Source organism: Rhinolophus ferrumequinum, chromosome 4, assembly GCF_004115265.2.
Source record: "Rhinolophus ferrumequinum isolate MPI-CBG mRhiFer1 chromosome 4, mRhiFer1_v1.p, whole genome shotgun sequence".
Classification (NCBI taxonomy): Eukaryota; Metazoa; Chordata; class Mammalia; order Chiroptera; family Rhinolophidae; genus Rhinolophus; species Rhinolophus ferrumequinum.
In genome coordinates, this window is record NC_046287.1 from 102,670,200 (window position 1) to 102,695,829 (window position 25,630).

Here is a 25,630-nt window from a genome sequence, read left to right on the forward strand (position 1 = left end):
GCCAAGAGAGAATGACATGTCTCATTAGTCATAGACTAGACACTAGAACCCAGATCTCCTGAACCTGAAAGAATCCTGTGTGTTTCGTGCCACACAGAACGGCCATTCCTTGGCACTGCCCAGCTCGCAAAGCTACACAGCAAAGGCCAGGGATGCGGGGCGTCTGTCTTTAGAATCTGCACTCCTGCCCCGGGTTCTCGTGCATGCCTCCCGCTGATGGGACCTCCTGCCCTCACCTCCCGTGGATCACTCCTGCTCATGCCTCAGAAAGCAGCTAAAAGTGTCCCTCCGTCACCTGAGAAGCTTGGCTTCTCTCCACCCGGAAGCTCTACCACCAGTCTAGGACAAGCATTCTTCCCCTGCCGCCATGGCACAAGTGTACCTGTGTGACTGCATGACGAACTGCCTCGCCTTTTCGCTGTACTTCTCTCACTAGACATGAGCTCCTGCAGGAGTTCTTGTCTATGTCTCGTTCTGGTGGCACCAGAGCTCAGAACAGTACAGTACACAGTGGGTGCTCGATCCGGGGCAGTAACGGGGCAGCTCTTTGGATGCCAGTGTCACCTGCTCAAATTCTTGGCTTTTCCGCTTCGCTGCATGGGAATCAGAGAACATACGTGTCTATCTACCTCACGAGTATGTTCTGAGCACAAATTAAATAATTTGTGTAAAGGCATCGAGTAGAACCACTGTAAGAACCATGAAGGGCACTAGTACAAAATAGAATTAAATTTAAAAGAAAAAGAACTAAATTAAAGATTGCAAGGATCAAAGGGACCTGTGGGCAACTATTTAAATTTACTTTTCTATCTGTATTAACTTCAGTATCATACTTTACAATGCCTATCTTATTTTGTTAATAACATATACTAAAGTGGGGATATTTCAAAATCAGGTCTACTTTTTAAAAATATATATAATTTTACTGCAAAAAAAAGAGACAAAGAAACTTGGCAAATAAACAGATCATATCCTGTAACAAATTGAGAAAATATTACTGCTTTATTAAAAAGGTCAGGTGACAAATATTATGAGAACCCATTACATCTATCAAGTATGTATCTACATATACATATGTAGCAGTATGCAGATGACGAAATAAAATTTAGATTAGATCTTCTTTTGAAAACCTCAAAATTAAGGTCAAACTTTAAAATGTCAGCATTAGAAATAGGTGATAGTTTTCAGGATGTGCATAAAATAATTATCTATTTTCATTGTATGTTTTATGATACATACATTTAGAATATCTGTAATTGCAAAGAAGAGAAAAAGTCTAGATGTCTGCCTACTCTTTTCTCCCTTACTATTGATGTTATCATCCTATGATTTAAACCAATTTTTTAACTGATTTCATTATCAAATTTGTATACTTCTGCTTTGTACTTTGACTTATAGCTCAAGTGACACACATACATCACCATTTTGCAGGGGACACTAGTGGATGGGCGACTATATTTGGCACAATCCACGGAAATGCTGGTGAAGTGGAATTCACACAGGAGTGCTGTAAGTGGCATTGGGTCCAAGCCTGGATCAGCTTGCAGGCACCACGGTTTGCAATGCATGGATTTATATGGAGAGTGTGATCGATTTCCTTTAGACTTCCATTTCAGTTCAATGTATTTTAGAGGTCAACTGGTCTACTGTCTGCTTGGGGACTGAAAAGATAGAGAGGAAAACATGACATGACATGCTCCATTCGTGTTCATTTCATGTATTGGGCTATGATTGCAAGAATATATAGCTAATGAATAACTGTGAAAAATAATGAATATCTTATTGCCTTTAATTACTTTCTTCAATAAAGGTACTGAACACCAATTACTTTCCAGTCCCTAGGCTAGGCACTGAGAGTCCAACGATAAGATGTGGTCCCAACCCACACCTACCGCACATTGTAGCAGGAAAGACAGATCCTTACAGAAGCAGGAATGATGCAGTATTAGTGTCCAACCAGGGGATGGTGTTTACAGAAAGTAATGTGGAAACCCATTGGAAGAAATGATGGCTCTGCCACGAATGGGGAAAGACCCACAGAAAAGATGACATTGAGATGAACTTGGAAGTCCTTCGACAGAGGGGAGGGTAAGAGGTAACAGGATGATCAGAGAAGCAAGATCAGCAAACACGGGGATAGACAGGTGCGGCGCGTGCTTCTCAGTGCCTTTTACAGCGGTGGGGAGTGCCTGGGGGCGGGGCAGGAGCTGTACCAAAGGGTGGGGCCCGCCCACTAGTGGTTTTGGGTGCACTTTGGAGTCTGGCCTCTATCCTGTCGATGGAGTTATGTCTATGTATGGGCATATATGTGATAATATAATACATTATATTACATGTAATATATGTAATGCATGTACACTCAGACCTAATTATGTAGGTGTAGGTACAATCAAATACTTACATTAGTATGCATATATACAATGCATGTATATATATTAAATGTTACACTAACAGTACATTATGCACTTCATAATGCCAGGTTATAATTATCACTTATATACTTTATTATACACAAAAATATCCTATATAAAAATTAGAAATTAGACTACATCAAAGGATTAAGAATAAATATAACTGCAAGTTCTGATATCTTCTTCCTGAACCACAATAGGTCACCCTGCACACACCCTGTTGTGGAGATCGCTACCACACGTATGGGCAACCACTGAAGGTGGGAGCTTATTTTTCTTTAATGAAGAGGAAGAAGCACATCTAAGAAGTGTATGTGAGGATGATGCTCCCATCAGAATTGGAGAGACTGGGTTAGAACAGTGGTTCACAACCTGGGACAACTCCCCCCACCCGCCGAGAACATTTGACAATGTCTGGACACATTTTTCATTGTCGCCCCTGGAGGGAGGCAGGTTAGACACCCCTGGCATCTAGAAGGGAGTCTTAGGATGCTGCTGAACACCCTACAGTGTATTCAGTGCACAGGACACCCCACAACAGAGCATGATCCGACACAGATGCCAATGGAGCCGAGGCCGAGGGGAAAGAATGTGACAGAGATAGTGGTTATTCTGTTTCGTGCAATGCTCCAGACCAGTGTTAGGAACCTATAGTATTAACAAATTACTATCAATTGTAGCACCATTGGGAAGAGTAAGTTACAGATTGATGCAAGAGCCACTTCAGAAGAATCCACAGAGCTTGGGGAGGCCTCAGCTGCCTGGCCTGCAGCTGAGGGCGTGCAGCGCACAGTTCCTGTTCAGGTAGCAGGCCCAGCTTGGACTGTGTGGAATTCTTTTCTGGGTAAATACGAGTGTCCAACCACAGGTTTTCAATCCAATAAAGCAGCCGCTCGTCTCAATGTCAATAAATATTGAAGTAAACATTCTAAAGTTGTCTATAGGAAGGAAGTGGACTAATTAGCAAAAACCTATAAACAACATAAAATACTTTCCAAAACTTTATACACGAGAAGATACCTTTTGTACTACGCAGGTACTCAACACAAGTTTGCTGAATTTACTAAAAGTCGGTAAAATTGATTTTTAAAACAAAGTTTGGATAAAAGTGATTATAAAAGAAGCAGAGCAATTAGAAATAACTTATAGTCAGATTTAAATAAGTAATGATAAAGTTAGAAAATTGGAAATAACTCTCATTTTCTTAGCTCCATCAAAACACACATCCACGGGATCAGAGGCAATATCAAATGCTTCATAAATATCTCCCCTGACCCCACACACATGACTGTCCCATGGACCAATCTGGCCTATTTTCACCATATTTTCTCACCCCTTTACATGCCATTATCCTAATTATTATGAAGATTCCTTCAGAGTACATTCTGAAGCCTGTTTTTCCTTCTGCATGCTTCTGATAGATGGATCTTTGGTTTTCTCACCTTTGTATCCTCTCTGTAACTTTTGCCTTCCCCTTTAACTTCCTAGTTAATGAAAAACAAAGAACCAAAATGAGAGCACATCTGACTTGGTTGATTTTAATAAAGTGCAAAGGTGGCTACGGCAGAACCCACATCTAATTCTTCTCACAGATCTAAGAGAAGTCTGAAAGGGAAAAATAATTGAATTAAATTTGAATCAACAAGAATTTATTGAGCAACCTCATTGTGCCATTCGATTAAATTGAATTGACTCTGCTACACCCATTAAAGATTTACTCAAGCGGACTGTTTCTCATTGAGGCGGACTTCATCTTGCTTCACTATTTGCTTTTTCCTATTTAAACATTTCTGTGGTTTCTTTCTAATCACTTGTTAAATGCCTCTGAAATGACCACTGGAAGCTAGAACTGAGATGAACACATTAATCTGTATTTGACTAGGAGAGAATTCTTATTTGCTTTATGATGGGCTTGAATTGGTTCATTATTAACATGTAAATGTTATACATTCAGAGAAAAGAGAGCAATGTCAGTTATCAGAGATAAAGTCATCATTGAAGCATTTTTTGCCTAGTGACATCTTCCTATTTTTGCCCCCTAGTTCTAAACCAGTATCCACAAGGCTGTGACTGCAAGGAAACTGAACTGGAGTGTGTAAACGCCGGCTTACGGTCTGTGCCCACCGTGTCCAGCAACACGACGTTACTGTGAGTAGAACCCAAATCTCGATATTGGCCCCTAAAGTCCTTGGAAAAGTGTGTAACCTCATCTAATCTGCATTTGTTCTGTTTGATGCTACTTGTACATTAAAAAAAGATAGAAACTCCCTTTGAAAGCACGAGCCATGAGAGAATTCTGCATGCTGCTTAAACACTGTATGTTATTATACATTAGCCAGGTTATGCTTTAGCTCACAAACGTCTGCCGTCTGGATTTCTTATTTTCAATTGCTTTCTGACTTGTGTGTCGTTACTAACACGGCAGTACTATATCGTTAAAAATCAAACTTAAACAAGGAAGAATTCTCATTCTATCTTGTTGTTAATAGTGGTGATTTGTTCAAGACCACCAAGGTAGAAGAGATCCATGAAGCTTCGAGCACGCGTTTCTGTATTTTGCAAAATGTTTTGAGAGCCTCTGGAATCTGTTGTCCTATCATAATTTGAGCATGCCTGAGTGGCTTGGGATGCTTGTTGTTTTGGGATTTTGTTAGTTGTGTTTTGTTAGATTATCCAGAGAGTAAAAGACAAAGGAAAAACACTTTAGATGTTCCAGTCTATTATACTAACTGGCTAAGCTGGTCAAATGTCTGCAAGTTGCTTTAATTTTGCTCGACGGACTTTTCGTCATCATGTGAGAAAGTCCCCCAGTACCACATACCTTTCCTCACGTGTGCTAAGTGGCCTGCAGGACCATCAGAGACTCTCTCCTCCAGCATGCAGCTTCTACGTGAGAGTTTGGTTGGTCATAAAATCCGTAATGAAATCTGCCTTATCTGTTATTATAGGTCTCTTAAGAAAAATAAAATTCACAGTCTTCCAGATAAAGTTTTCATGAAGTACACGGAACTTAAAAAGATGTAAGTAGATATTAAGAGTGTTTTTATGGGAAAATCCTGGTGATGTTTGCGATCTAAAAGTACAATGAAATATAAAGTTGACTAACTTTATCACTAAATTTTTTTCTAAATGTAATTGATATTAGAGAATAGAGCATTAAAAAGTATATTATCTTTCCATTTCATAATTTAAAGTAAATTGATTTTATTTAAACTTTTTTAGAGTTAAATTACACTTGAGATGAAGCATCTCAATAAGAAAATACAGAGTTCCATGCTTTTCCTCCAGATCATTTGGAAAATGACATGGCAGGTTCAGAGGCACTAGATGTACCTTTGACTTGGAAGAAGAATGTTAACACGAAAACATAGAAGGTCAGATCATTTAAAACACTATGATAGGAAGGGGACTATCGCCCAGGATGACAGGAGCAAACGCAGTCTTAGTGAAAGCAGTGATATTAGCATACCCGAGGAAAGAAAATGTTAACAAACAGGGCGCAGGCAGCCATGAAGACGTGGTAGGCAAGGAGAAGCAAAGAGCCAAGATGCTTCCAGCACTGCCCAAGAAAGAAAACCGGGGTCTGGGACATAGGATCCCTTGCGATGACCTCTACTGGGGGCCAGGAGTGGACTGTCCATCTCTACCATGATTTGCATGAACCATCTTTTGACACCAAAAGATGTGTGTCCATATTAAGATGGAAATTCTCTTTGTTTTGATTCCTGTTCACCAAGCAACCATATAATGACAACATTCACTTCTCAAATTATTTATTCCTATTGAAGTATTTGGGGAGTTACTGTGCATAGGGAATAAGAACACTGCTATTAGTGGAATGGGATACCTCCTACTTAAATAAAGAAATTGAGAATATTCAATGTCTTGAGCACTTGGTTACCGTGTGTCAGTCCCCTGAGCCCAGTCACTCGAGGACAATCAAGTTCTACACTTGCCAGGATGCTCTTTAGACGAGATTTGAAAATTACGAAGGTAACACCGTGAGGCCCCGTGGAAGGACCATCATCTTATTGTTTAGTCCTTCAACATTCAGCACAGAGGAGAAAGTATCTAGAACTGTGACATGTTAACATCCAGAAATAAAAATAATCTGATCCTTTGCTGATAGTGGACCAACGCACTTGGTTTTAAATGCCATCAGCAATTCTGTGTTGTTCATGAATGTGGGTACAGACTCCCTCATCCAAGAAAGGAAGTCCCTGACGGAAGGTAGAACCTTGTGTGACTGTAGGTAACCCTGCTGGGGTTTGATTACAGCCTCTGCAAATCCCACCTGCTGTTAGGACTTTCACCTCACCCTGGAGCTTGTGGTCATGTTGTCATTGCCACGTGGGAGTAGCTATGCATTGGCTCTTGATTCCCAGATTCCTCTAGAGAGGAAATTCTACCTTTACTACTGCTGGTCTTACTGGAAATTCTTAGAATCACATCTTATTCATTCTATGGATCAGTATTGTCCTTATGCTGCCTGAATAATGCTCAAGGGAGGAAAAATAAAAGAGCGTTAACAGAAAGGAACAAAAAAGATTCATGTTTTAGAGTAGCTGTTTAAATGCAATTATCTAGAGCACAGAAGTTTTACGAATTTTAAATTAAATCTTATTATTCATGAGGTAACTAAAGACTGTGACTGTTAAATGATTTATCCAAGATCCACAGCTAGTTAGCGGACAAGCCAGAATTAGAGCCCATTATCTTCTGATGCTCAGTGCAATGTTTGTTTTACGATAACCAGAAACCAGAGATAGAAAGAAGTTGTTCTTACATCTAATTGAATCTTCTACCAACATAGCCTGTCTCGCTCCATGCAGCACTCCCTTCTATACCTTCTGCCCCCTAATTTGAGGGAAGCTGACTTCTGGGGAGGCAGAGGGATCACTACAGGATTAAGCAAAGAGAACAGACTTCTCAGGCCACGTCCTTTCTTGGACCACTGGTCCAGGCCTTTATTCTATGTCAATACTTATCTCTCGTAATATCTGCTAGCCCACTGAAGGGGCAGATTATGGAAGCACTCATTTTGATAATTCAGGCCCCAATTTTTCCTAGTGAAAAAAGGTAGGAATTACTGTAATTGCCCAGATCAGCAGGAAATGTCTCCAAGTAAATGTTTAATTCTACTTTGTCTGAGAAAACTTAGGTACAACATCAAAACCTGATATCAGCCAGCAGGGGTTCTCCCCATGCAAGCTGCTATTTGGTGCTTTCTAGGCAATTTGATTCTCCTAGAGAGTTAGAGAGAAGAGATTATAGACTCCTATCAATAAACATTCACTAAGTGTTTATTATATGCAAGGGACAGCACAGGGGATAAAACACAATTCCTTATAGTTATATATCACTTTTTAAAATCTACAGAGCAGTCCAACATTCGGAACTCTCATTTGGACTTTGGTCCTCCAAGTCCGTGAAGTAGGGCAGACATCATTAGACCCCTTTCAGGAATAAGGAGACCCACCCTGGGAGAAGAGAGGTCGTTTGCTTAGTCAGCCAGGTGACAAGTCTTGGTGCTTGGCCTCAATGCCCAACCTCTGACAACGGTCCTTTGGAAGTTCACCCACGTGGTCCAGTCTCAGAATATCACTACAGTCAGTGATGACATCCAATAACTCGTCTTTCACCTGAAAACAACTCCAGTTCTTTACAAACATTACTCAAATACCCTAGAGCAGCTCATAAGCTCAGCAATCCTCCCTTAAATCTCCTCTCCTCTCATCCCCTTTCCTCAGCTCCTCCTGCCACTTCTCCCAAACTCCCAGAAAAATCTTCTCCAGCTTCAGCCAAGCCCATCCCTCCTCTTTCTACTCTTACCCTTTTCCTCCTTACTCTGCATTACAATAGCCCAAATAACCAAAGTATCAAACCCAAACTATCCCCAGGAAGAGGTGAGAGGGAAAGAAGAAATTAGATGGACAACCCAGAACTCTCGGAAGCAGACAGCAGGAGGTTAAGAGCTGGGACAAACCTCATGCTTACTCATTCCTTCAACAAATCTTTAATTTGCTAGGCACTGAGAATACAGCAATACACAACACATATGACAAGCCTTCTCCTCATGGAACTTAACTTCCAACAGAGAAAGATAGATGATAAAATTTAAAAATAGTGTTAGATATTGATTAGGGCTGTGGAGAAAACTAAAGCAGGAAAGGAATTAAAGGGTGCTGAGGGAAAGGAATTTCCAATAATATGCTAACAAACTGTGTCCTATCACATATGAGTAACTCTATTACTGCCCAAGGTACCCTGAGGCTCCCCCTCATTTTGAGGTTCACCCCATGAGACTGACCAGAGCAGACCCAATCGGTCTTGTACACAACTCTTCAGATATTAAAAACTGGCAGTCAGCCTGCAGCCCCCACAAGTCTCTTCTCCGCGCAGCCTTGAATCCTTCAATTCTTCCCCAAAGGCCCTTTTCAAATCTGGTCACCATTCTGGTCACGCCACTCTGCCTTCTGCATAATACCTAGAATAAACATAATAAGATCACTGTGACACAAACGGGATGGAACAGGAGGAAGCCAGCAACCCTTCCTTTCTAAAGGCCACAGCCCCTAAGCTTACATTCGCTCTTCTGGCTACTTCATCCCCTTAACTCCTAGTGAACATTCCTCTAAAATTCCTAATTCTGTGCCATATGTGTCACAGCTAGTGACGACTTCTCCATCCCACACATGTGCATTGGAGAGCTACCTGTGGGTCCCTAGATGCATCCCTATTCAGTTTCATCCTGATGGGCTCAGCAGACTGTGAAGATCTTTTTTCGATCATTGAACGCAATTCACAATTCCTCCTAGCATTGTGTCATCTGAAAATATGATGCACAATCTTTACCCAAGTCACAGAGTGAAATATTGACAAGGACGGTGCCAAATCGTCGCCCCAGATCCCTTCACCACCATCCTTCAGATAATGTAAATCTTTCTTTATTTTGTCCATAAAAACATCATAAAACCACTCGATCGATGCCTGGTAGACATCCACGTGTTTTTGTCTGATTAGTCTCTCAAAGAAGAAAATAAAGTTGGTGTGACTGCCCCATTTCTCGTGAGCTACCCTAGTCTCTTTCTCTTTGAGGTGCTTATGAAGAAGCATAACGATAGCCTGTTCTACGATCTCACCCAGGACCAACGTCGAGCCCCTCGACTGCAGCTTGTGAAATCTCCTTCCCTTTTTGAAAAATCAGAACTGCATGTGCCACCTTTAATTTTCCAGCTGCCTTTCCTATGTCCAGATTCCTCAGTTACGGATCATGACCCAGTGTTCTCATTTCTGTGTTTCTCAGGTTCTAGGAGAAATCTTCCAAATCAGGCTTTAACTCATTTGGATTAGCATGTTCTACCATCGTAGATTTTCACGCCCCTGCCCTATATCTTTTCTATTCACTTCAGTCCTGACATCATCTTTTTTGACTGAGAAGACAGGAACTATGTAGGAATTAAGAATTTATATTTTTATATTATTTGATAATATTATAACACAGGTCCCATATAGCAGGTTTGGACTTCCTCTTAACATTTTCTTGTTTCTAAAATACAACTAGAAATACATTTCTATTGACCACAGTATTTGTCATTGTCTGAGTTTTGAACACGACTTAGGTCATTCTTTCAACATTGCTTTCATTTTTCATCCTTAAATGTTGAAGAACCCCCTTACTGACCACCACACCCTCCTTCTGAGTTGGATGGTCCTTCCGTGTACCAGGTGCCACCACCACCACCACTCCTCATGGTTGCATGTGTTGAAACATACATGAGGATCAATGAGTACTTGTTGAAGGAATGATGTGTAGAACTAACATGCAGGACTAAAGAGAACAAGGGGAGAACAAACTAACATAAACAGTAACATTCAAAATATATGGGGAAGAGAGTACCAGGTTAGTTTGTCTAAACAAAAAGGGTGCCCACAGGAAATGATGGAGCATATGATGGAGAGATCATTGAATCATGATTGTAGAGCCTTTGAATGCCAGGCTAAAGAATCTGGGTTTTATTCTGTTTGACCAAGGAGAAATCCAGCATAAATATATGTTTTAGATTGTTTTGAGCTAATAAAGTTAATATGCATTCTTAAGTTGTATTGGGATTTTCTTAAGAGATACCAAATTTAACGTTAAGTGACTCTCTGATCTGGAATGCTCTAAATATTCATAGTGGAGTTGAGGTCATTTAGGCACCCAGAAAATTAAATTCCTAAATCAAAATAAAATTTTGATTGCCAGATGCATAAATGTTGTTCAACTTAGCCAAATGCTTTTTTTGTATTGATCAGCTTATTCATTCTAATAATCTTGTAAAATATCAAGCCTTTCTAACTTTGGGGGGAACAATGTAAGATGACTTTAAGAGAAATAAAATATAATTTATGAGATTGACTATAATACTTTCTCACTGCTACCGTGGAAACTAATAGTAGTTCCCTTCATTGTAACATAAACCTGTACAAGTTAGGAATTCCTTCTGAAACTGGGTTCTTATTCAACACAATCATTGGAAACACAATGTAATTCAAGGAGTCACCTGACTCACGAATACACAATGTTACATTAAAAATAGCCTATACACACGCATGCCATTAAGGCATATATTTGCTTTAGTTTCAGGTACATAAATTCCTGGCGTTTTCTGCTTGAAAAGTCCTGACAGCTGAAACAGCAGGAATTCATGAACCAGTAAGTTATTCACAGAAAAGCCATTCGGTGTAAAGCATATTAAATGGACTCGTATCTCATATCTCAGACACCACTTGCCAAATTGTCATGTTTTTAAATCCCCTTGCATATTCACCAAACTACCATCCTGCAAAGAAGCAGATACCAGAGGATCGAGTTAAAATTCAATGGCCTGAGTCTGAGACAAGGGACTTGGGACTCCAGTTCTCCCTGGGGTGCCAACAAGCTGACTACATAGACTAGAGGCTCTATTACTTAAGGAGTTGGAGTCTTAGCTCGTAGCAATGAAGGCAGATAGGCTGCACACATCAGGGGAGGTGTGCAGATCGGATGCACAAGGTCAAATTCACAATTTGTGACTGCACCCGCCTCTTCAAGATTGGCACGTGGGCAAAATGTGCATTGTACTCTTGAGTTAATTGTCTTGAATAAAATATAAATAGCACTAGTTAGGCAGTAAACTTTATATTTAAGAGGAACTTCTATATGCCCATACTATAGTATTATATTCTATTTCTTTTGCTATTATAATACAATTCACCGTATCAACTTTCATACATCACTCCAAGGGCTCTGGAAATGCTAACAGATATTGATCTGCACGCATTCATTCTATTCATAGAAGAACTAAATCGAAAGCAAAATGTGTGCTGCAATGTGAAGGGTCTCCGCAGAGACAGGATGTGGGGGGAGAGCGTTGGAATAGAACCAGGTCTCTCTGGGTTTCAAGTCTACTTTGTAGGATTGAAGTCGATGCTTTGTGTATCACTATGGGGTAATGCACATGCTTTAGGATCAAGCTTTTCCACATGGGGGGGGACACAGAAAAAATTACAATATTTTTTCAACACTTGGGGTAAAAGATGGCTTTGCTGATAAATGGAAGCTGATCTCGGCTTTACCTAGCTACCTGGAAGGCGGAGGGTGTCGATATCCTGGCACACCTGTAATGCATTCATGACTCAAAGGCTTTGCTAGGTAATAATCATGGCAAAGCCGAATTCAGAGGACAGCCAGATGCTCACCGAGCATGTGTTCTACCAATAGTTTTGCAGAGCAAGATCATAAGAATTAAGAGAGGGTTGTACAATAGTTTAGGAATCAAATCAAATCCAAATAAGAGGTAGGGACATCATTTAAAAGACTATGTAGTCATTAGATACTATTATTAGTGTATTTTCTGCCCCTAACGGCCTTTAAAAATGTGAGTTCAGGGCTAACCTCCATAGTGTGATGAGCACAGAAATGGAAATTATTTACATGGATACTCGACAGTGCTCTTGTTAAATCAACACTGGATTACTGACTTGCTTGGCAGGTTAAGCACATCATGACCACGAGCCGATGTTGGTGAACTCGCCCCAGTTCAACTACTGGTGTCGTTTGTGACCTTGAGCACCTGGCTAACGGCTTTGTGCTTCTCACCGTGCATGTCCACATAGAAAAGAGTAGACTTGCACCCTCATTTTTTTCACGGGAATAGAATGAAGAGAAATGAGGAGTTCGAGGTGGAACTCAGTGCTACAAGGGTGACAAATCTTGGCCGTGAGAGGCTGTCTGGTCCCAACAGTGAGTGCTGCTGCATGTCAGAGCTGGAAGGCTGCCATAGTTCCAGGTCACAGAGTCAGGACCAGTTCTCTCCTCACACACGTCATACCATAGCTCAGTTGTACAAGTCATAGATTCCCGAATCACTGCACGGGTGCTCTGGGACAGCAGGCATCGGCTAGCTTCACGGCCATCTCTCCTTGGCAAGGCCTTCACCTCCCAATATGGGAGTGGGACCTGGAACTTTATAAGCCAGGTTTACAAATGATCTTTAGGGAAAGAAAATGGAGCACACACTAAATAACTAATGAAAGACAGAAACCACAATCATGTGTCTCTTCTATCTTTTTCCTACCAGGTATCTTCAGCATAATTGCATTAGACACATATCCAGGAAAGCATTTTTGGGATTACATAATCTGCAAATATTGTGAGTAATTTCTTTTTAATTATATTCTGAGTACAGTTTTAAGTAAAGATTAAAGGGGCTCAATGGTACTTTCTTGACTTGGTTGTAGAGAAATGGGAAGATCAGGTTATGATAAAGTACTTAGACTAGTTATTACACTGAAAAAATTTATTAAAAGATTTCTAGCTTACCAGACGAGAGATAAAGGCTCTCCTCAACCTTGTCTTCTCAAGTTTGGGTCATTTCTGTAATATTTTAACTTTTTATTTTTTCTAACTCTTGCTAAATCACCTACCTATACACTTTCTTAAAATGTTAGCCTACTAAGAATGGGACTAAACAGGACAAAAGTGAAAGCCATCGCCCGTATTTGCTCTCCTTTTTGCGCTAACGTTACTCCATATCCTCGACACGCTCTTTCAGGCCACTTTCCTGGTCCCGGCCCTGGTGTTGCACATGCTAGACTTGTGCTATTCCTAGGCTTCCCCCTCTGCTTGCCCAGGAGAATGCTTTCAGAAACAGAGGCCCATACTCATGGTCTTCGTCAGTGGCCATGACACAGTCTAATGACATGTGACTACAGCGGAGTCTTGAGCTTGCCTAATTCACCCACTCGTCATGTTTGTAGATATCTCAACCACAATTGCATTACAGCCCTCAGACCTGGAGTATTCAAAGACCTACACCAGCTAACGTGGCTGTAAGTATTCTAGCTTCTCCTGACCCATAGAGGACCCTAGTCTTAATGATACACATCAGTGTCCACGGTTTCCATCTATTTATGTATCTTGTTTACTATATTTGTTTTTTTGGTTGTCACATAAAATTTCCTCAAGCAATTCAGATAACGACATACCAAGTGGTGGTTGTGAGAAAAGAAACTGGCACCATGCCCTTTTTAGGTGGCTCTCCGAGCCTGCCCCCAGGCTTGCTAAGCCATGCACGCAGGCCTTGTTTACCAGTGCTGGGTTTCTCACCTCAGCTCTCTTGGCATTTGGACCCAGATAATTCTTCAACTGGGGGAGGGGAACTTGTCCTGTGCATTTTAGGATGTTTAGCAGCATCTGTGGGTTCTACCCTGCAGGATGCCAGTAGTACGTGCCCCTAGAGGTGTGGCGACCAAAACTGTCTCCAGACATTCTCAAGTGTCCCCTGGAGAAAAAACTGCCCCCTTGGAAAATCACTGACCTAAGAAAGTAAGCAAGTTAAGGATGTTTTTGATTTCCAGAGCATCCATAGGAAAGTCTGAACACATACATGGTGGCTTGTGGTGTTCTAGCACTTTCCAGGCTGAGCCACCAGCTCTACCCCAAGGGGTCTCACATCAGACATCTGTGTTTTCACCAGGAAAATGAACTAAGGACAGTCAGAGGGCTCTCTGTGTCGTTTGCCTGATTTCTGTAGGTCACCTGGCTTGGTGGGAAGGGCCAGGCCCTCAGCTTCTCTCAGCCCTGTGTATGCCATGGCCCGGCTGACTGCTGCAGGTGACTCTTCCCTTCCTAGGCCTCTGTTGTTCATCTGCAAACTAAAATTATAATTTCTTTTTAAGAGCAATGCTGTGAGGATCGACTCTCATGACATATAAAGTGCCACATGCAGGGCACCTGGCGTACAGTAGGTGTCACTCCCTTCTCCAGATCCTAACCGCAGGGTCCTGTGGGAGTAAAGGGATATGGTATCTGGCTTCAAATGCAATGAGAGAAAAGAAGGCATAATTCCCCTAAGTCTACTTTTTTTCTAGGAAATACCATATATATTTAAAAACAGTGATTTGAATGTATATTTTCACTCTTTCCCTTCTCCAAAGCTCCCAATGAGTTTTTTTTGTACAAACATCATTAAATACAGCATTTAAACACTGTGAGACCACTGAACCATTTCCTAGGAATTCTTTTCATTCATTCTTCATTTAGTCAAGCAATGGGTTTTTATGAATTCCATGTTCAGCTAACAAATACATAAGAGCAGCTGGTGTGGAACCCCACTGTCCACAGGTGAAGGGTAAAACTTGGGTCTGTAAGTCCAGGGGGAGGTGGACGCAGGGGAGAAAACCATCAGGGTGGACTTGCTAAGTGGTGGGGCAAGCTTCTGGAGGAAAGGGCCATCCCACCCACAGGGTGGAGGGAAGACCCTCAGGAAGGAGAGAGTAAGCAAGTTTGGACAGACAGAAAGAAGAGCAGGTGTGTGGGGAGGCAGGTCCATCACGGGCCTTTTGTTTTTTCTTGGTTTTATTTCACAACTGTCTCTAACACTGGAAATGTTGGTGATGTGTTTTGTCAGAATTCTAGACGACAATCCAATAACCAGAATTTCACAGCAGTTATTTACTGGATTAAATTCCTTGTTTTTCCTGTAAGTATTCCCCTCCCTTTCAATACATCTGTCTCTGCATTGCAATGACACATACCACCAGCTTATAAAAAGAACTTTAGAAAACTCAAGCCCACTACAATTTTTACTAGTCAAAAACTCTCCTGTATTTCTAGTCACAATTATTGTTGCTACTTCCTGGCCAGGGCTCAGGGTATATCCTAAGCCTACCAATTGATTTGTTTTGGATCTTCTTTCGTTTCCTTCAGTCCTAAGGCATACTTTTATTTGCAGTGGTTGACCAAAGATAGTGATTTTTTATCTCCACTTAAGCTACATTTAAATCTGGGTACCCTCTCCCAGGAGTTCAGCCTCAAACTACATTTTTAACAAAGGAAAGTGTGCCTTTGCCCAGCAAGAGTCACTGGAAATTCCAAAATCTTTGTCTTACCAACAAAGCCATTCTAGTAATTATTGTCACTGTTTATTAATAGTCTGGGATGATTTATCAGCAGGGGACTGTTGTGTTCCTTTTCAGTTGATTACATAGCATCACTATTCTATTTGTCAAAAGGGACCACAATATCACAAATTAATTGTGCAGTTTAACGACTCAGGAGTTTTCTTTCCCAAATGCCCCCGTATCACATAGATTTAATGCCATTTCCAGGTGGCCTTTTAACATTGTAAAGGATTAATGTTTCCCTTAAGGAATTTTGGAGGTATGATGTTGGAAATAATTGCAAATTTGGACTTTACAAGAAAAATTATCATGAACTTCAGAATTATCACCTAATACATATTTTTGTTTCATCTCATAAAATTAAACTGCGTAATGTGTATTCCTAGGTTATATGTCATACTGATGCAATCATAGTTGCTTTGACATCTGCTCCTTAGCTGTGTCACGCACATATCTAGATACCATTTTGAAGAGGAAATTATGTTTATATTCTTCATCCTAATTTAGCGATTTCAGCATGCAAGTTTCCACACTATAGAAACAGTAAAAATACTGCTCTGAAAGTGGCATATCATTTTATTTCTAATTAATATCTTCTTTGTTTGAAGGTCTATGGTTAATAACTACTTAGAAGCCCTTCCCAAGCAGCTGTGTGCCCAAATGCCTCAACTCAACTGGATGTGAGTATGCCTGGAGGAGCTAAATTGCTATTTGTATGGCTTAAGGAAACCAGCCCTGAAGTTAATTCATGGTTACGTAAAAAGCCTATCTATGCACCCTGTTTCCCCAAAAATAAGACCTAGCCGGACCATCAGCTCTAATGCATCTTTTGGAGCAAAAATTAACATAAGACCCGGTCTTATGTTATATATGACCGGGTCTTATATTATATATTATATTTTATTATACCTGGTCTTATATAATATATTATATTAGAATAAATTATAATATAGTATAATATAATATAATACCCGATCTTATATTGTATTAAAATAAGACTGGGTCTTACATTAATTTTTGCTCCAAAAGACACATTATAGCTGATGGTCCAGCTAGGTCTTATTTTGAGGGAAACACAATAAGCTCTCCTTTCCAAAACCAAAATCTGATCACCTTAAAAATCTTTTGAGAATTCCCATGGGTGTGGCGGTAAAGTTCAAACTTCCCCCTTGAGCACCCGAGACCATCGCTTTCTGTCCCTCACCCCACCGGGTCCCTTTCCCTGCCCCTCCCCTCACGTACCTTCCTTCCAGGTGCACCAAACTACGGCTGCTGCAGTAGATTCCCTGAGCACATGCTGTCAGCTTGAAAAGCCTGCTCGTTTATTCTTTTGGTTAACTCCACCTTACGTTTTAGTTCACTTAAACATCACCTCCAGGAGGCTGACCCTGACATACCAACCAACATCAGTGGCGGCCTTACACCACGACCAGACTTCCACTAAGCCACCTACTTCCACCCTGTACACGCACCTCGCAGTGCTACCATCACAGAGCCGCGCGGGTTTACCTGTGTGTCCACTACCCTCCTAGAAATTCTGTGAGCGCAGAAACCTACTCATGGTATTATGCTCCAGCACTGGCTCAATGATCAGCAGCGAACCTTTGTTAAATGAACGTGCTGAACCATTTCCATTCCTGGTTAGCTTCTAACCAGTACTTGTTTAAACATTCATTTGAGTTCCTTCATGGCTCCACCACCACTACCCACCGTTCCCTGTTATGTCTTGAGCCAGGCAGATGGTCACGGGCAGCGATTTCTTGCCCCTCGAAAGGCTCCCAGAGCTCTGCTCATGGCAAACCAGGGGATGTAACCCCTATAAGATGATACAATTGAGCACCTCAGCTATTAGTCCTCTCTGAAGTTCGTCTCTGAATTACTTGTGACAACACTATTAGATGGCCTTGTGGCTACTTACTGACTTTTATTTTTTGTACTTGTTTATATACCTGTTATCCAAAGACTTTAAGGCATAGAGGTCTCATTGAGACATGGTAGGAAGAGGAGTCACTCTCACTCACCCAGGTCGAGAAGCAAATCTGACGCAGCGTTCAGGATTTGGAAGATAACTTTGGCCTGAGTTTCTCCTCCAGCAAAATAAAGACAAATATACCCACCTAATGTTGGCAGAATGTGAGATCTGCCCATCTATTATTATGCCATGGTTAAGTGTCTAGACTTTAGAGTCAGAAAGATCTGTGTCAGAAGGTCGATTTTACCACCTGCTAGCTGTGTGACGAGAAGAAAAGTGAATTTCGAGAGCCTCAGATTCTTCACATGTGAAATGGGCAGTGGGGAGGGTGGTAACACCAATTGGCAGGAGGGCTGTGTGACACACTCAGAACAGTACCTGACAGCATGAAGCCCAATAAATGGTAGTTATTGCGATTATGGTGGCAATATCATAATAATTAATACATGGTACCCATCACAGAGAGAGGGGGACAGTCACCAAGTGTTGGGCTGCCATTTTCCTCAATTTTATTAAGTTCTAACATCAATCCAAAGGGGCAAAGAAGTATACCATGAATTATACTAACTCTGTAATACTTGGAAGGAAAGCATAAAAACTGGAATGAAGTGAAAATGAAACTCAGAACTGTTATATCAACAAAAAGTGCCTCTAGACATATGATTTGTGCAAAAACATTAAAAATATTTTTCCTGCATGCCTTTTAGAGATTTGGAAGGCAACAGGATAAAGCGTCTTACAAATTCCACCTTTCTGTCATGCAATGCACTCACCGTGCTGTAAGTATACAATGGACCCTGGTAAGTGAGGGGACACACAACAGATTTGGAAGTCAAAGGAAAACATTGACAAGAAATTTTAAAGTAGTGTTTTATTTACAGCCTTGGTCTGAAACTGTGATAGTAGAAAATGCACACGTGGAGTTGTTGATTTTGACAGCGGGGACAAGGCTTACCTTTAGCTGCCATTCTTTAGGTCTCCAGCTGCTCTCCTTGTTTGCGAGGACAATCACTATTTCTGTGCATCCTCTCAGCTGAACTGGTACCTAAACCCATGATCAAGGCAATGGGATAATGTATGTGAAAGTGGTAGCTACACAGTGATTAATTGTCACTGCCAATGACACTTCCCAGTTGATGTACCTACCTCTCCAAAAAAAAAAAAAAATTATTCTAAAAGGAAAAACATCTAATATGTTTTGAACGGCAATTCTGATTATGTTTTTTACGGGGGCAGGAAGGCAGATGGATCGGTTAATTGGCACATTTGCATTGGTAAACTTATGATTAAAACTCACATATTTTGCTTTTGCTTTAACCATAGTTTTCCATATATAGCAATCACAGTGTTGATTGGTCGGAAAAGAAAAATCGGAGTGTATCCATTGCTAGCAGTGTAATCACTTTTCTCCAATAAACGAAGACCTAAGACTATTGTCAGGTTACATATTTATCAGTCAGGATTGCAGATAAGCATGTTTGATGAGAAAAGAGGCGATCCCACTCAGGGATGCAAAGAGTTTATTCTTTTTCTCATGGATAATGAGAGAGAACATTGGAAAACTAAACCAGTTATATCAACACCTTGTATTTTGTGATTCCACATCGCTTTTGAATCACTTTCACACCCATTATCTCATTCGGCACCTCTGGGCACCTCTGTAAGGCAGCTGGCTACCAACCCCCTCTTTCTGGCATTTCTCTTGGAGCGTTCATTTCTAGACAGAGGGAATGTAAAACCACTGTGACACCACCATATTTAAAATCTGTTTGTGGCCCTAGATACTGCTATGGGTGGTTCAAGCTTTGCTCTTTCTTGTCTTTTAAGGATCATGCCTTACATGAGGTCCTCTCAGAGCCTTTTCGAGAATTATTAACAGGGTCCAAATCTGACATTACTTGTGTGTATCTGGGAAAGAAACACTTTCTAAAATGATGAGACTCTAAAGACCACGCTCAGTATTTCAAATTACTTATGGCAGCATTTTCTGGAGAGAACATGTGGATATCCTCAGCGACAAACTCCTGCCTTATTTCCACGCCAGAACCCTTCTCGCTTTGAGACTTCAAAGGATGCTTAGTGAATTCCACCTGCATCAGGGTCTCTCCCAGTGAGAACTGGTTATTGCAGCAGACACAAACCAACTGTGCTGACTCTCACCATGTCTTACAGGTTTCTGCCTAAAAATCAAATTGATTTTGTTCCAGAGAAGACATTTTCTTCATTAAAAAACTTAGGAGAACTGTAAGTAGCATTGTCTTGTAGGAAACTATGACTGCTTCTTTCAAGTGATAAATTTAATTGACTAGTGAGACCGCTTTTACACTAGTAGCAATGAAAATCCTGTAGACCACTGGATATTCAAAATCCATTAAGAAGACCAACATTATCTAAAAGTCAAAAGCAATTTAAAATCAGTGAGCTTAATATGGATTTAGCCTACTCTAATTTCCCTGCCTATTTTCTTTGGGTGATTTCATGTGCATGTGTATTTGGGAATAAATGACTTTTTATAGCTTTAAAGTCAGGGACCCTTCTCTCTAATGGCTAAAGGATAGTTAATTCTCAATAAATGCTTGCTGAATGAATAACTGACTGAAATAATAATAATTAATTATAATTGAACAAAGGAATAGAAATGTTTGTTATCCCTTGAGAAATTATGACTTCTAGAGCAGATGAAGCAAATACTGAAGTTTGAATGAGGCTTAGGCTCACTGAAAATATTCAGAGAGCTCATGGAACTTTTTCTGTTCAAACGTATGTCTTGTAGATCTAAGCCTTTTAAAAAGCATCTGTCTTGCTATTAATTCATTGCTACCCAAATAATTGTGTATCATTGGAAGTTAAAATTAAGTATGTTATATTGCAAATAGTGGCGATTAGGGTCCTGATGTGAAGCCTAAAGATGGAAGTTTATTTCTTAATTAACCTCTCCTCCATTCTTTATACCTCCTTTTGAAATCCAGAAAGGACTGGGGAAAATAACTCAATAAGAGTAATTTGAAAAATAATTCATGAATAAAGATACTTCAATCTAATTAATGAGAATCACAAACCAAATCCACAAACACTTATTAAATGCCTACTGTGTGCAAGGCACTGCACTAGAACTAAACATATTACCATTTTATCATGGAAAAATGAAGGGCAACTCACTCGGAAGAGCTCCCTCATTTCTCACAGGGGCCTTCCTCATCAGACCTCGGCGGAGGGATATGGGTTTGGTTTCCGGGAGGAGAGGAGAAGCAGTTCAGGTCAAACAGGGTGGGTTTTATATACAAATGCCAGGAAACAGTGGTATGAAATCCATATCCTGAAAAATGTCCTAACCCTCCTCATACCCTACACTTGGGCAGAGCCACCCCCCAGCCCAAATAAAAGAGCCCAATTAAGAGACACGAGCTTGCTTTTCTAAGACCACAATAATCCATTCCAGTCCGTATAGTACCAGTAAGAGAAGAGAAATTCAGAAGTTGATAGAATTAATTTCAACAAGGCATCAATATTTCTTGAGTTTACAAAAAGGTTAGATAATTTTACTGTGCCTTCATGACAACAAAACCCTCCTGGACAGGAATAAGCACGCTTACGTGAGGTCACTGAAGAAGTCCTTTCCCCCTTTATTTTTCAAAGGAACACTTTGCAGGACATTTTCTAGGTGTACAAGGTCATTGTCATCTTGCTCAGTTGTCACGCTCTCTGACCCGTGCACCACTGCGGCTTTCTTCTGCACGTGCGCTCCTCCCGTCTAGAGGACCAGGTCAGAATTCCTCACCCACAGGACCTCTACACTCGGAGGTCATGACAGCCTCTCACAAGCAATCTGTTAAAACTACACTTACAGATGACCCTTCCCCCTGCCGGCTTCTTCCCCTAGACTTGCCATCTCAGTGGTATCAGCATCCTTCTGGCAGCCAAGCTCAAAGACTGCTCCTTTTCCTTCTGATTCTCTTTACACTTCATGACCCGTCAGACCATAAGCCCTGCCTGTGCCTCCTCCCTTAAGCCCTCATCAGCTTGTCTATGATCAAAGCCTCCTGCCAGGTCCCGTCCTCTGACTCTGGCTTCTCAGACTATCTTTCATGCTTCCGACAGAATTATCATCCCATAACTCAGAGCACATTATGCCACTGTCCTACTTAATGTTCTCCCTCCTTGTCGCATGCCGTTTAGCAAGGTCCTTGACACAGTTCTCAACTGCTAATGTTCAGAAGAATCATAGCTTTGGCTTTAAATGCATGTTCCTTCCCACCCCCAGAGCTTCTGATGTGATAATTCTGGAATGGGACCCAGGAATGTGCTCTTTTGATAAGCAGCCTCCTTGTTTCTGATGCCTGGGCTCTACTCTGGGAAATACTCCCTCAGCAAGTATTCGTGGCCCTCCCATTTTGTCTGCATGTGCTTGTCCAGGCCTCTCCATCTCCCTATACTTTCTATCCACCCCCCACGCTGGACCACTGGCTGACTCCTAAGGATGTCATTGACTTCTGAGTGTCTGTTCCTCTGATCCTGCTTAACCCTCAGCTGAAAAGCTGCTCTCCTTTTGTTCCATCTATGGAAATCATTAAGCTTTGTTCAGACACTTCCTAATTTCCCAGGCCAAGTTCAAGGACTACTTCTTCTGTTTCTTTAAAAAATTTTTTAAATTTTCCAATTACAGTTGATATTCAGTATTTTATTTTATATTAATTTCAGGTGTACAGCATAGTGATTAGACATTTATATAATTTAAGAAGTGATCCCCCTGATAAGTCTAGTACCAACCTGGCACTATACATAGTTATTATCATATTATTGACTATATTCCCTATGTTCTACATCCCCGTGACTATTTTGCAACTGCCAATTTGTACTCCTTAATCCCATCACCTTTTTCATCTGTCATTCCCCACCCCCTTCCCCTCTGGCAAACATCAAAATGTTCTCAGTGTCTGTGAGTTTATTTATGTTTTGTTTGTTTGATTATTTTTTGTGTGTGTGTGTGTTGTTTTTTTTAAGTGAGATCATATGTCATTTGTCTTTCTCTGTCTGACTTATTTACTCAGCACAATACCCTTTAGGTTCATCCATGTTGTCACAAATGGTAAAATTTCATTTTTTATGGCCGAATTGTATTTCATTGTATATATATACCACCTCCTTTATCCAATCGTCTATTGATTGACACTGGGCCCCATTTTCTTATCCATTCAGCCACCCTATGTTATTATTGGAGCATTTAATCCATTTACATTGAAAGTAATTATTGATAGGTACGTAGTTATTGCCATTTTATTATTCATATTTTTCTTCTTCCTCTTCCTTCTTCTCCTCCGCCTCCTCTTCTCCTTAAAGAAGTCCCTCTAAGATTCCTTGTAATACTGGTTTGGTGATGATGAACTCCTTTAGCTTTTTCTTGTCTGGGAAGCCCTCTATCTGTCGTTTGATTCTAAATGTTAGCTTTGCTGGGTAGGTTAATAATGGTTGTAGGTCCTTATTTTGCATAACTTTGAATATTTCATGCCAATCCCTTCTGGCCTCTGTTTCTTATCTGTACTTCTGTAATATCACTTGTTTCATTCTTTCCTTGTTTTATAATTGAGCTGCTTACTCTAATTGTAAGTTTCTTTAGAGAAAGAACTCTTTGTTATTTGTAATTCCCACACATCCATCAGCAGCTCCAAGGCATCAAAAATAGATAATATCTTTTGTTCAACTTTTAGGCAATTTCACATCTGTTTTACTTCTAACATCTCTGGCTCAGAAGGATATTTTGGACTCTTAAGGATTCCTGATTCCTTCTGATACTAACAAATCTCTTTTCCTCATTTTGTGGAAACACTTCATTATGATTCTTTCTGGATCAGACAGCCCTATTATATTTAGTTCTAAATTATCAATTTCTTCTAAAAAAATAGTACCATATAAAAGTAGATTAAAAATGTGGGAACGTACCTATTCAAGATTATCTGGGCAGATACTGTGTATACAACAATACTATCTTAGTTGGGATGCAAAATAAGTAGAAGACATAGGTTTTGACCTCAGAAAGCTTATAATATAGTGGATAAACAAGATATCATATATATGAACCAAGCAGGGTCATGGAAACAATGAATGGTAGAAGTGTACAAAGATACCTAGGACAGAGAAAGTTAATCAAAGTAGATATTGAAGCCAAGTTGGGAATGTGTTGGAGAGGGGCTAAGAGGAAATTCCAGACAGGAACCAGATAAGCAAAACGTCACATGTCTCAAAGTGATGGAAAACATATCCATTTGGGCAACTCACCCAGCCTGGTTGTGTAACAAGTTATCAGGTTGGTTAAAAGGATCATATTTTCCATTACATCAAATGGGATGATAATTGTGAGGAGTAATGACCTTGTCATTTATTTCCAATGTAATTGCTTTGGGATGTCACTGTCACCAACAGGGACCTGTCTAGCAACATGATAATGGAGTTACCAGCCTACATTTTTAAAGACCTGAATCTTCTACAAAAACTGTAAGTTCTTCTTACCACCATCATCATATATAAATGGCAATATCTTGAGCTTCCAAAATAATAACATCCTGCTGGTTTTTTCCTCCTTCCTTCTAATGGTACAAAAGGAATCTGTCGTCCAACCCTCTTTTGTATCTCCACAAGAACCAGTTCGAAAGTCTTAAACAACTTCAGTCTCTGTAAGTGAACTATGACAGTATGTTGATTATTATTTTAGTGGACGTACTTCACTTGGAAACACATCTATTTTGAAACAAGTATTTTACACACAGGATGGCTTTTAATTTGAGCACACATCCTCCGATAGTTGTGAATGTCATTGTTACCATCAAGTATGTACTGAATGACAACAAAGCCTCATTTTTAAACATTTAATATGCATAAAGACCATTTCTGTGTTTGAAGCTACACAGAGCTCCTTCCTGAGAACTGGAATCATGGAAAAATCACATCCTACACTTTTCACAAAGAATTAAATTTGCAATTGTTTTCTTACTAAACTGTTGGTGAAGAACAAAAAAACACAGTGAATGTTTAAATCAAAAAAGTTTATTACAGTAAAGGACACATTGCCATTAATCCCCCTTGCTTCGAACACACTTATCCCATCGTTCTTGCCACTTTCTGAAGCGGTTCTGGAATTCTTTTTTCATGAGTGTCTTTAGTTGTGCTGTTGTGGCTGCCTCGATGTCCTGAACCAATTCAAAACATTTACCTTTCATGGTCATTTTGACTTTTGAGGAAGAGCCATGGTGCCAGATCCGGTGATTAAGGTGGATGAGGACACACCACAATGTTTTTATTTGGCAGAAATTGCTGTATACCAGAAGTGATGTGTCACACGGAGAGTTCTCATGATGGAGGATGAAGTAAAGATATTCACGAAATAGGACTTCCAGAACTGTTTCAGAAAATGCCAAGAATGACGGGATAAGTGTGTTCAAAGTGAGGGGGAGTATTTTGAGGGCAATTAATGGCAATGTTTCTTTTATTGTAATAACTTTTTTAAATTTAAACATTCACCATATATTTTGATCACCCCTCGTAAGACTTACCTGCTTTTCCCCTTTCCTATAGCCATCGACTTGCTATCAGTCTACAGAGCATGCTCTGTAATTTTCAATCATTACAGAAGAAAATTATCCCACAAAGATGAACATTCAATTAATTCTGTTTAGCATTTTAAAATTCCAAACATATTAGGTTGCAAATGGTGTCAAAAACTGCCAGTTATCCCTTTGAACTTCATTTCCTTCCCATGAGTCACCACTGTTAAAATGTATTTGCTTCTACACAGAGAACCGACATTACCCAATCTCAGCCTAAAGCC

At 40.3% G+C, this 25,630-nt stretch overlaps 1 protein-coding gene across 6 annotated transcripts in view; it reads left to right on the top strand.

The window, feature by feature from the left end:
• The window catches only part of RXFP2 (relaxin family peptide receptor 2), a 54,870-nt gene that overhangs the window by 17,996 nt on the left and 11,244 nt on the right, over positions 1-25,630 (top strand). For 2 of the 6 annotated variants that reach the window (XM_033104607.1, XM_033104608.1), the window contains exons 3-13: positions 1,432-1,509; positions 4,454-4,559; positions 5,360-5,431; positions 13,016-13,087; positions 13,695-13,766; positions 15,347-15,418; positions 16,448-16,519; positions 18,519-18,590; positions 19,984-20,055; positions 24,229-24,300; positions 24,408-24,479. In XM_033104607.1, the coding sequence (XP_032960498.1) occupies positions 1,432-1,509; positions 4,454-4,559; positions 5,360-5,431; positions 13,016-13,087; positions 13,695-13,766; positions 15,347-15,418; positions 16,448-16,519; positions 18,519-18,590; positions 19,984-20,055; positions 24,229-24,300; positions 24,408-24,479 (832 nt within the window). Of the gene's footprint in view, positions 1-1,431; positions 1,510-4,453; positions 4,560-5,359; positions 5,432-11,034; positions 11,110-13,015; positions 13,088-13,694; positions 13,767-15,346; positions 15,419-16,447; positions 16,520-18,518; positions 18,591-19,983; positions 20,056-24,228; positions 24,301-24,407; positions 24,480-25,630 lie in introns of those variants that run through there. The other 4 variants (XM_033104609.1, XM_033104610.1, XM_033104611.1 and 1 more) reach the window with 4 other exon arrangements.